Source organism: Plecotus auritus (genome assembly GCF_963455305.1).
Source record: "Plecotus auritus genome assembly, chromosome: 4".
Lineage (NCBI taxonomy): Eukaryota > Metazoa > Chordata > Mammalia > Chiroptera > Vespertilionidae > Plecotus > Plecotus auritus.
In genome coordinates, this window is record NC_137775.1 from 110,172,091 (window position 1) to 110,184,893 (window position 12,803).

A 12,803-nucleotide genomic window follows, 5' to 3' on the forward strand; every position below is an offset into this window, starting at 1 on the left:
GTTTGAGGGGTCCGCATGTCGCAGAGTAGAAATCAGAACTGATGAAGTGCAAACTTTTTGAATGAACTGCAAAACATTTTGGATTAACACATTTTATTCTTCCCACAGTCCTTCACTGCGGGTGTCTTTTATTTTACTTTATCGTTTCCATCACCAGCGGATTACGTTTAATCACCAAAGACTTCCTCAAATCCAGACTTACTAACACCAACATAGCAAAGGAGCTAAAAAAGGAAACCCCGGGAAACCCAGAGCCTAGCAGGTAACAACCACGCGCCACGCGTCTCGCGCCTTTTAAGGGCTCAGCGGGAGCCAGTTCGCCGATCTCTCAGCGAACCAATGACCGTGCCTTCCACAGCTTACCCCGCCCCTCGCCATGCTCTTAACCAATCACTGAGAAGCTAGCTTCTTCCTCCACACCCCCGAACCCCCACCAAACCCCCACACCAGGCGATATTCAAAGCCTTCAAACCTCGCTGGCGCACAAACGCGCGGCTGCTGCCGATTTTATTTTTAGATTTCGTTAGAGCAGCCCCGCCCTGAGGCTGTCTCTCCGCCACCCCCAATGGGAGACGGAATTTCCGTCGCGTCATCGCGCGGGCGGACGGGAGTGGCCCAATCAGTGCTCTGGGAGAACTGGCGTAATTAAAAATCGGCGGAAGACAGTGGGAGGGTCATGACGCAGCGAGTTTCAGTCGTGACTTTTCCCAAGGCTTCTTAGTGTCCCTTCTTTTCCCCTTTAAAGTAAAACGTCCTCCGACCCACCTCCGTGCGTTTCGGGGGCGGGAGTGGCCGCCCCGGCCGGCAGGGCGAAGCTGACGCGGACCACGGTGGGACGGGCGGCGGCGGCGGTCACGTGGGCGTGTTTGGGGGCGGGGCCGCGCGGCGGTTCCGGGCGGTTGGGCGCGCGAGCCAGGAGCGGAGGCAGCCGCGCCCGCCCGCCCCGCCCCTGGATGCCGCTCTGCCCCGGCGCGGCCGCCGCCGATCGCAACACAGGAGTCGCTGCCGCCGCGGTTCATGTGGTTGGCCTGGGGCTGAGGAGGCCGCCAAGATGCCGCAGTCCAAGTCCCGGAAGATCGCGATCCTGGGCTACCGGTCTGTGGGTGAGTGACGGCGCGGCGCGGCCTCCTAGCGCCCGGCCCGGCCTCGCCTGGGCGCCGGGACTCGGCGGGCCCGGCCAAGTTTGGGGCCGGCGCGGCCATGTGGCGGCCGCGCGTTTCATAACCAGCCGCCCGCCGCCGCCATATCCATTTTGAGCGGAGGCGGCGGCGAGGCCGGGCCCCACGGGGCGGCGGGGAGCGCGGAGGACGAGTCGGGGAGGCCGCGGACGTCAGGGAGTTGGGTTCGGCCGAGCCCGGGGTGGCGCCGGAGGGGTCCGCTGCTGCCCGAACCGCCGCAGCCACCCGCAGGGGTAGGAATCGCACCTGTCTCCCCGCCTCTTCTCGGCGCGATGTCGTGATCGCTGCTAGCAGCCTTTCCGCCCCAAAGTGAATCAAGTCCGTGGGATTTTAACAAAGGAAACAGCACCTCGGGGTTTTTCTGTCTGTGTTGAAGTTCACATTCTAAACAAAACCGGGGACGTTTAGCTGCCGAGGGCAAGTTTCATACCGAAGAACCCTAAACGCAGCCGTCTTCGGAAGCCCCCGCATGCTGCCTGCGAAGTAGGAGGGCAGGGACAAATAAATGTCAGATCTCTCGGTGTCCTATTTTTCTTCTGAGAAAAATAAGGTCAGGTACTTGTAACCATGCTGTTGAAGTAATTCAAAAGTTTGTTGTTGTTGTTTCCCCCCAAGAGGTTGACATATATTTGAAACTTACTGCCACTCGCCTCTTTGCCGAACCGGGGTGATCTGTGATGGGGTGCGGGGTGGATAGGGTGGAGAGAGAGAGAGAGAGAGAGAGAGAGAGAGAGAGAGAGCGCGAGCGAGCGCAGAACCGTTGAACTTAACCGTGTTTCAGGGTGAGGCCTTATTTATTGTCTTTGACAACCAGAAGCCTGGAGAATTTTATCTTTTCGTGTTGTTTTTAAGAAGTAACTGTCTAAGCCAAATGTGCACTTGACCGTAGTGGGAGGAAGGAGGTGAAAGCGAGGGTTTGGAATCAACGGTGGTCGCAGGAGGAGGTAACCGCTGCCATAGGAAAGCTTGTAACTGCCTACAGTTCCTTGGAAGAACTCCCCGACTCCACTTTCTGTTCTGCTTCCTCCCCCCATTTTCCACCGCCCGTGCCAAGGTCTGTGCTCTTTGACCAAGATGAGCTGCAGCTTGCTTACTCATCCTTTTGTCATGCTTCCTCCGAGTGCTGGCGCGAAGGATCAAAGGCACTTGTGTAGAGATAGGAGGTTCCAAGAGTCATAGGGGCGCCTCTTGTAAGGTGCAGTGTCAAGTCATAAGCATATGTGGGGGAAGATAGGTGACAGCCCTAACAGCTGCCGCCTAAAGTACCATGCATCCAAGTGAGGTTTTTAGGGTGGCTAACAGTCCACTCCCCAAATGCCCATATGGAACCCACCATTCAGCCTTTATTGGCAGCTGGAATCACCTAGCCTTTGCTTATCTGTACTATTTCCTCCTCTGCGTTTTGAAGAACGGGACTATGACATAGCTTGGCTCTTGAGTGAGCCCTATCTAAACACATAAGCAGTGCCCACTAATTGAAGCTAGCAGTCTCTGAATAATCAGTTACAGGTGACATCTACCTGGGCTACCTGATTTCAACTCAAAAGATGCCCCAAAGATCCAGACTTACCCCTTGAAATTCTTGAGATGATTCTAGGCTTCAGTAAGCAAGTCTACTGTTTTATCACTTTTGCTGAAGAAGTTCCTTATGTTCAATTGAAATCCTTCTGTTTTGTCTTCCTTCTAGTCATCCCCCTCCTAAATACCCAGATGTGACAGGTCACTTAAACATTTAGTGTGAACTGCTGTTTGTTAAATACTCTTCTAAGTAGCCTCCCATGGGACACAGATTAAGTTCTAGTCCCTATTTTCTATGCCCTCAATATAGTAACCTCTTCCATTTTCTCCATATTTACTTTCAAGGGTAGTGATGAGTGAAGTAAAGGTATTTTGGAGAGGTTAAATTACTCCCAGTCTATGTATTTGATTTTTGAGTTCTTGACCTTTGTTATGAACCAGGACACTTTGTGGTTTGTGGGGTCTTCTGTTTTGTTTTGCCAGCATCAAAAAGGAAGTAATTAATTCCCTGATGCCATGTACTAGCCACTCTTGGGGGAATGATTCAGTATTCAGACTCCAAGAGTTTACTGGCATGTCTGCTTGCTGATGGTGCTGTACTAGAGAAATTGGAGTATTGTGTTTCTTAATTGTGTTATTTTGTATTGTTAAGCTGTTGTGTCATTTTGATAGGGTAGAGTGGTAGAAAAAGGCACAACTAGAAACGATACTTTTCTCAGAATGTTCTCTTGATTAAATATCTTATGCCATTTTCACTAGTGAATACTTACCATGCCACAGACTTTATTTTTAAATTTTGCCTTCAGATAAAACTACTAAATGTTACTTTTTAAACACTGATGAAACTATCAGTAAGGAAAAGACAGTTCTCAGATAATTTATACCACTCATTTTTCCCCTGAAGTACTTTTCCTGTTATTTACAGTGTTAAGCGTTTAAGGACACGTCACCTATAACGCAGGCTGGCTTTCAGGGAGTGCTTTGTATTCATTGTTTCAGCAGTGGACAAGTGTCCCAGCTCTCTTACACCCATTGTTTCTAATACAAACAAGGAGTCCCAGGGTAGGAGGTAACTCAACTTAATCAAGTTAAAGTAGTGTCAGGTAACTATCTTCAAATAAAATCTGGTGCATCTTTCACTGAAATTTTCTAGAGAGGCTTTGATAATCTAGTTTACCATCAGAGCATAATCCAAAGGTGGTTTGCCATATGTAAGCCTCTGAGGTTAACCAGAGAGGGGATCACAGAAGTGTGAACAATCATGAGAGAAAATGAAACCACTCTGTTTTATAAAAGGCAATTTAGCAAAAAGTAACTCCAAGTATTACCTTCTCAGATGATTTAGGTAGTAGGAAAGATGCTTCCTTTGATTTGTATACTTCACAAGAAAAAATAGCATCAAATTTGTTCCAAATAAAATACAAGCCAATTGTGTTCTCGTTTACTGTCTGTTTTTAAATTATCCCTTTTGGACACATTTCACTGAAATACTTTAAGGTAAAACATGTATAAAATCTGTTAGTATGTGAAATTGTATGTTCAAGTGCTTGATAACATTTTGAGGTTGTGTATGGGGGGTTGGTAGTCCTGCAGTGGTCACCTTGCGTTGAAGCTTGAAATATTTTTTATACTTTTTTTTTTTTTTAATCCTCACCCGAGGATATTTTCCCATTGATTTTAGAGAGGGGAAAAAAATATCAATGTGAGAAACATCGATTGGTTGCCTCCTGCGCGTGCCCTAAGCCTGCAACCAAGGTATGTGCCCTTGACTGGAATTGAACCCAGGACCCTTCAGTCCGCAGGCCCAACACTCTATCCACTGAGTCAAACCAGCTAGGGCTATACTTTAAAATATATGTGTGTGTGTTTTATCACAAATGAGAATATACTTTAAAATATATTGATTTCAGAGAGGGAGAGAGAGAGAGAGAGAAACATCAATGATGAGAAAAAATCATTGATCAGCTGCATCCTGCATGCCCTCTACTGGGGAGCAACCCACAATCCGGGCAGGTGCCCTAGACCCGGCATCTAACATGACCTCCTGGTTCATAGGTCAACACTCAACCACTGAGCCACACTGGCTGTTAACTTTTTTTTAAAAATCATTAATTGTTCTGTACAAGAGAATAACCAGAGTTTGCATTTGTGGTTATCACTTTCAGTGCTGAATGTTACTAAATGTCCATGTAGGATATACTCATCCATACTCACCCTCATCACCCCAGAAAGAAACTGTGCCCATTAGCAGTCACTCCCTATCCTCCCTTCCCCTCAGTCCCTGGCATCCATTTTCTGTTTCTATGAATTTACCTTTTTATTATCAAATAATATTCCATTGTTTGAATATAACACATTTTATTTCTACATTCGTCAACTGATGGACACGTAAGTTGTTTCTACATTTTGGCTATCCTATCTAATAAAAGAGTAATATGCAAATTTACCATCACTCTGCTACACCCATAAGCCACGCCCACAAGCCAATCAGGAGCGAATATGCAAATAAACCCAACCAAGATGGCTACCGCCACAGAGAGCAGGAGGGAGGCTTGGGTTTCCCCGGTAATGGAGGAAGCCAAGCTTTCCGCTTGCCCTTGCCGGCCCAGGCCTCCACTCAAGGCTACAAAGTTTCAATAATAGAAGATACATAAGTCCCAACAGAAATGGCTGCCGCCACGGAGCAAGCAGAAGGCTTGGCTACGCTCCAGGCTACAAAGTTTCAATTGTAGAAGATAAATAAACCCCAGATACCAGGGCCTCCGCTTGGGTTGCCAGGGGGCATGGCCAGTCTGCAAACCACCACAGGCCCCTCACCCAGGCCACACCACGCCCCAAGGGAACCCCTACCCTGATCTGGGACACCCTTCAGGGCAAACCAGCTGGCCCCCACCCGTGCACCAGGCCTCTATCCTATCTAATAAAAGAGTAATATGCAGATTGACCATCACTCCAACACACAGAATGGCTTCCCCCATGTGGACACAAGATGGCCAGCAGGGGAGGGCAGTTGGGAGGGACCAGGTCTCCAAGGGAGGGCAGTTGTGGGCGATCAGGCCAGCAGGAGAGGGCAGTTAGGGGTGACCAAGCCAGCAGAGGAGGGAAGTTGGGGCAACCAGGCCTGCAGGGAAGGGCAGTTAGGGGTGACCCGGCTGGCAGAGGAGGGAAGTTGGGAGTGACCAGACCTGCAGGGAAAGGCAGTTGGGAGGGACCCAGGCCTGCAGGGGAGAGCAGTTGGGGGAAACCAGGGCTGCAGGGGAGGGCAGTTAGGGATGACCAGGCCTGCAGAGGAGGGCAGTTGGGGGGGACCAGGCCTGCAGGGCAGAGCAGTTGGGGGGGACGAGGCCTGCAGGGGAGGGCAGTTAGGGGTGACCAGGCCTGCAGGGGAGGGCAGTTAGGGGTGACCAGGCCTGAAGGGGAGGGCAGTTAGGGGCAAACAGGCTGGCAGGGGATCAGTTAGGCATCAATCAGGCTGGCAGGGGAGTGGTTAGGGGTGATCAGGCTGGCAGGCAGAAGCAGTTAGGGGCTATCAGGAAGGCAGGCAGGCGAGCAGTTGGGAGCCAGCAGTCCTGTGAGAGGGATGTCCAACTGCCTGATGGGATCGGCCTAAACGGGCAGTCGGACATCCCTCGAGGGGTCCCAGATTGGAGAGGGTGCAGGCTGGGCTGAGGGACCCCTCCCCCCCCATGCACAAATTTCGTGCACCGGGCCTCTAGTTATGAATAATGTTGTTATGAACATTCCTGTACAAATTTTTGTCTTAAGTGTTGAAGTGTATGTTTTTATTTATCTTGGGTATATTTCTGGGAGTGGAATTTCTGGAACATAAAGTAACTTTATATTTAACATTTTGAGGAACTGACAAATTGTTTTCCAAATCAGCTGTGCCATTTTTATATTCCCGTCAACAATTGACATTGCTTTCAGTTTCTCCACATCCTCACCAATCACCAACACTTGTTATTGTCTGTCTTTTTTTATTCTAGCCATCTTTATGGGAACAGAGTGGTATCATACATGATTTGCAAATAATTTTCATTCTGTGGATGGAAACTTTTTGCTTCCTTTGAAGCTTTATCCAGGGCCGTGTGGACTTAATACTGCGTTTTCTCCTCAATGTTTTATATTTTAGCTCTTACATTTGAGTTTATGATATATTCAGAGTTAATTTTTGCATATGATAGGAAATAGAGGTACAACTTCATTCTTTTGCATGTGGGCATCAAGTTGTCCCAACCCCCTCCCCTTTTTTTTAGCCCCTTTTTTTAAAAGACTATTCTTCCCTCATTGAATTGTCTTGACATCCTTGTCAAAAACTGAGTGACCAGAAATGTGAGGGAAAATTTATTTCTGGACTCTATTCCTCTGATCTATATGTATGTCCATATGCTAGTATCACACTGTCTTGATTACTGTAGTGTTGTAGTAAGCTTCAAAATAGGGATGAGTGAGTCTTCTAACTTTATTCTTTTTCAAGATTGTTTTGGCTCTTCTGAGTCCCTTACATTTCCATCAGTTTCTACGAAAAAAAGCATCTGGGGTTTTGATAGGGTGTTTTACAGTTTTGCAAGTATCTTTAAATGCCTGGTTTAAAAAACATATGATTCTCATATCTTCTCTGAGTTCATTTCATTGCAATGTGATACTCTAATGAAGTATATGAAGGGAGTCCAGCCTGCACAGCTACATAATTGGGAAAGGGGGGTGTATTTTAGTAGCTTTTTCAGGTAATTGTGGATATTCTTTGATAACCCACCGAAACTTCATAGGTGGTAGTTTCTTAAAGGTTAGTTGTAGTGTGCAATACAAAATCATATGGATGAAGTTTCTGCCTTGTTACATTGGACTCTATTGGGTTGTTTTGCACTTTGAATGGGTCTTCTGCCCATGCCTGATTTTGTTACATCATACATTGGTCATTTGGGAAATATTGGTCCACTGTTTTGTAGATCCTTCTACATTTTGATACATTTCAATATGTAAATACTTTTAAAAGTCAGATTTAATATCATCACCAGTCTCAGGAAAATCTAGACATTGGGAAGCTGTTAAGCTCACCGTGAGTGATACAAGTTTTCCAAACCTAATTTTCTCTTGAAAGTTCGAATTTAATTGTTGGCAAAGTACTAGCAGTTTTACTTGGAGTGACAGTCTCATTTCTTTCATTTTCAAAAAAATGTCTGCCAAATACCCACATTTGAAATAATGATCATTTGTTGGTCAGTCTTAAAAGGAAAAATGGTGTTCCATGAGTAAAGTGGCTATTTCAGATCACTTCACAACCAATTGCTTCGCTTGGAGACAACCATCACACTTCAGTATGCAGCAGGATGCTTCGTGCATATATCCTGTCTTGTCATGCAGAATACTAAAAGGACATGCTCTTAAGGGTCAAAATTTAATAAAAGTAATAATTTTACTGCTTCCTCAAGAACATGTTAAGTGAAAATGGTTGTTTTTTTTTAATGTGGGTACATGATCGTGAAGAATATGGTGACTTTCTACAGCTTGCTCCCACCGTCCTGATTTGTGCTGAGGGGTACCAAGCTAATGGTATTTTTACCCACCATTGGTTTTGCACCATTACTGCAAATATGAAAATAGTTTAAAAGGCAGATAATATCGTAGCATTTTTATGAAAATAGCTTTGACCTCATGAGTTCCTTGAAAAGGTTTCCACCCCACGGAGGTTTGCAGGTTGCACTTTGAGAACCATTAAACTGTGGTGTACAGAATCTTGCTAGACTGCTCACTGTTGTGCAGAGTCGAATCAAGACCAGCTGCATCCTAGCTGCTGTGGTGACTGCTGAGGAGCCTTCCCAGGAGGCCCTGCAGCATCCTGAGGCAAGGATGGGGCATGAGAGACAAGGATGGGAGGGGACAAGAAGAACTTGGCCTGCCTGTGTCCGACAGAAGGAAGCGGGGGTGGCTTGAGCATAATGAGGTGGGAGTAGGAAATTAAGTTGGAAAGGTAGTCAGTAGCTGGATTTTGCAGGGCCTGGCAGGAACGTTAGGGAATCATTCCTTTTGAGCAGTAAGCAGGGAGTTGCTAAAGCCTGAGGAGAGTTAGGATATCTCAGTACCGGTTGACTTGGCCTCTGATTGTGGTGCAATTTGGGGTGTGTTGTTTTTTGACCTGGTAAGAGTGAGGCTCCCCCAAAATAATAAAAATCGCCGAGAATAGCAGTGTACCCGAGACCTGTATACTAATACTGACATGGTTCAAATACAGGTAATAGGTTGAAAGTAAAAACAGCCACTTTATCACAAATGAGAAACAGCCATCTCTACCTGTGATTATGCAGTTAAAATGTACGCCACTTTCCTTAGTTTAGGTCTACAATATTAGTGATTTTAATATTGTTCATGAGTAGACTGTACTTATTGGGCTAAACCAAAACTGAACTTGGACATGATTATACAAGTTAAAGCATTATGAAGTCTTTAGTGATCACACTTAAGGGAACCTTTATTCTTGTTTCTAGTTTATCCTGAAGTACCAAATTAAGTCTTAACAGTTGCTAGAAAAATCGCTGTCTTAAACCGATAACTGTCAGATGCAGACTGCTGGGTACCTTCAACAGGAAGTGTTTGATTTAGAAATATAATTTAATAGCTCAAAACACAGAGGTCCTGGAATACTACTTTATTTTATTTTTTGTGTGTAAAAATACTACTTTAGTATTTTGATATTTCTAAATGTATATTGGGCTTCTGATGAAAAAGAGTTCCATGGAGGACGTTGGTATGTGAAGTCTAAATTGATGTTGGTTTAGCACAGACGTTCAAGGATCCTTGTGCAGGGCTCTGTGGACAAGTAGAAGTAGGCAATTTGAGTATCTCAACAAAGTTCACTCCTACCTGTCCTTGGTTGGTGTTGTAACTGTAATATAATTGAGTTCCCTTACCTCCCCACCACCCTTCCCCCATTTCTCTTGTGCTTACTTACTTACTTACTTACTTGAAGAAAGCCCGAAGTGGGGGTGGAATTTTGAAACAAATTGGTGTTTTAACAATATGTGTGATCCTACTTTTTGCAAGATTAAAAGTAACTTGTGATGGCAGGGTAAATAATTTGTGAACATAGAAATAAAGATACTGGCTTTTACAGTTAATATAGTTTTCTGAAATGAAAATGCTTTTGTAACACTTGTATGTCTTAGATATAAGTGCATCTGGCTGATCACTTGCTTTTCTTCAAATCTCAATCACATTTGGAATTTATTTTAAAGAGAATATTTTAAAATATAGGTTCTCTTTATTCTTGTTCATGACTTGTATGAGTTACTGGATAAAACATATGGCGAAATTCAGCTATGGCTTAACATGAAGATGGAGAGGATTCAGAATGACCTTGGCAAACTGGAGACACTCCCTGGCGTGAGCAGAAGTGGAACACACTTTGGACTTTCTGGCCTGTCTGCTGGGAAGTAACTAGATGTGGGATGGTGAATTTCTGACCTGGTTTGTGTGGCCTGGAGTATACCAAGGGGCAGGAGTGGCTGACAACATCTCTGAGCTCGATACTGGAGGGCAGGAGGACCACAAAAATGCAAGCCCTGAAATTAAAGCCTAGTGTTTACATTTCAGAAGAAACCTCCTGTGTGTATACAGGCTGAGAGAGACCTGGATTCCGTTTCTGAACATTTTAGCTGGCCGTGCTCTCGTTGTGAATTCTGAGTCAATGGTATACCTTCTCTGCAGTCTGGGTGGCATGTGCTGAAGACCAGTGCCAGCTTAGAGTCAAGGTTCTTCACTTGCCGTTCATGAGCCTGAGATGTGCATATTTCCAGGGGAAGAGTCAAGGGCTTTTATCATCCATCTTCTATCCAGAGGATTTCAGTCCCCAAAAGATTGAATTTCTAAAATGACTGTTTGAAGAGAACAGTGTGTGATTTAAGTGTCACATGTAATTCAAATAGGTGTTCATCACTGTGTACCAGGCCCTACACTAGTCACAAAAGCTAGGGCCATCCTAATCTCTGCCCTCAGGGAGCCTCAATCTAGTGAGGAACCACTGTAAACAGTTACTAATAATGATATTGGCGGGTGTTTTTAAAGTACTTACTGAATTCTATGAGGTAAGTACCATTATTATGCCTATTTTGCAGAGCAGGAAACTGAGCTACAGAAAGGTTAAATGATTTGGCCTAGTTCAGTTCTTAAGTGGCAGAGCTAGGATTTGAATTTAAGCAGTGGTTCCAGAACCAACACTAAATAATAACACAAATTACTATTTAAAAACAATTGGAATAAATGCTTAGAGAAATAATTCAAGGGAGAGCTAACATAACCATGGGTGGGGCGAAAGAATTGTCCCTAGCAAGCTGTCTTTAAAGCTGGAGTTGGCCAGGTAGAGCGTGGGGAGCATGGGGGCAGGAGAAGGGCAGGGCCTTCCAGTAGAAAGGAACAGCATGTGCAGACCTCCTAGGGTAGAGAAAGAGCTTGGCACTCAGGAGAAGTAAAGAGAAGGCTGGGTGTTGACTGGTGAATGAGGAGAAGAGTAAGATGTGAATGGCAAGGAGATCACGTGGGAGTAATCTGTATGCCAATGTCTACCAAGAACAGCCTTGTGGCCCTGTTGGAAGTTTTAGACTTTTCCTAGAAACGTGGAAAGTCACTGAAGGGTTGTAAGCAGCAATAAGGTGATTTGTCTATACCAGGCTTGGCAAACGTTTTCTGTAAAAGGCCAGATGGTAAATTTATGTCAGGCTTTGTAGGCCACATGGCCTCTTTCGCAACTACTCCCTTCTGCCTTTTGTAGCACACTGCAGTTACAGACAGTATATAAACAAATGGACATGGCTGTGTGCCAATAAAACTTTATTTATGGACACTGACATTTGAATTTCATCTAATTTTTACATGGTATGACATATAATTGATTCTTTTCAGCTATTTAAAGATGTAAAAACCAGCCCTGGGTGGTGGTGTTCAGTGGTTAGAGTGTAAGCCCATGCCAGAAGGTTGCGGGTTGGATTCCAGGTCAAGGGCACATACCTGGGGTACTGGTTCACTCCCTGCCCCCATCAGGGCGTGTACTGGAGGCAACCAGTCAATGTGTCTTGAGACATCTATGTGGGGTTTTTTTCTCTCTCTCCTCTTCCCTCCCTCCTTTCCATTCTCTGAAAAGTAATAGAAAGTATATCCTCAAGTGAGGATTAACACAATAAAAATAAAATAAAGATGTGAAAACCATTCTTACTTGTAGCTCATAGGCTGAGCAAATTTGGCCCCTGGTCTGTAGTTTGCTTCTCCTGTTTTATATCCTCAACAGGATCCCTCCCACTGCTCTGTGTCAGGGATGAAGGCAGTCGGGAATGGAAGTGGGAAGACAGCCACATATTGAAGTTCACCATCAAGGTCTCACGGACAGCCCAGCAGTGTGGCTCAGTGTTTGAGTGTGGACCTGTGAACCAGGAGGTCACTTTTCGATTTCTGGTCAGGGCATGTGCCCAGGTTGTGGGCTCAATCCCCAGTGTGGCGTGTGCAAGAGGCAGCCAATCAATGATTCTCTCTCATCATTGATGTTTCTGTCTCTCTCTCCCTCCCTCTCCCCTCCTCTTGGAAATCAATAAAAATATATTTTTTTAAAGGTGTCATGGACTAGTGGAGTGCTGGTGAGATGAAGAAAAGACAGATTTCACATGCTCTTTAACATGTTAAAGATTGTTAATTAGAGGAAGAATCAAACTTTGATGTGGGCGATGTTGAGGATAACGTTCGGTGGTTAGCATGAGTGCCTGAGTGGGTAATGGTGCCACTGGCTAAAATGAGAAATGGTAGAAAAGAACCAGGATTTGGCGATGGTCTACCTACCAGTCCACACACTTGCCTTGTCTTTTCGATGGTCTAGAGACAGGTGGCTGCTCCTGCAACTGGGGTTCTGGGGTGTGCTGCTCCTGGGTCCTCATGTTGCCTGAGGATCTGCCCCAACATACCCTCATACTGCAGGGTTTGTTGCCTTGGCAGCAAAGGAGGTTGCAAAACCTACTTGGCCGCACACTGCTCACTGTGCTGGGGAGGGTGCTGAGGATTCCTGACTAACTACAGGATGTTTCCATTTTCCTGCTGGGGGGAGGGTAAGTTGGGCTCCATGTCTAAACC

General features: G+C 45.6%; 1 protein-coding gene across 1 annotated transcript in view; it reads left to right on the plus strand.

Moving 5' to 3' along the window:
• The first annotated feature begins 643 nt into the window (after positions 1-643).
• RHEB (Ras homolog, mTORC1 binding) overlaps positions 644-12,803 on the plus strand; it is a 48,075-nt gene continuing 35,915 nt past the window's right edge. The window contains exon 1 of the mRNA XM_080665834.1: positions 644-1,103. Coding sequence (XP_080521960.1) covers positions 1,052-1,103 — 52 coding nt within the window. The 5' untranslated portion in view covers positions 644-1,051. The remainder of the gene's footprint in view (positions 1,104-12,803) is intronic.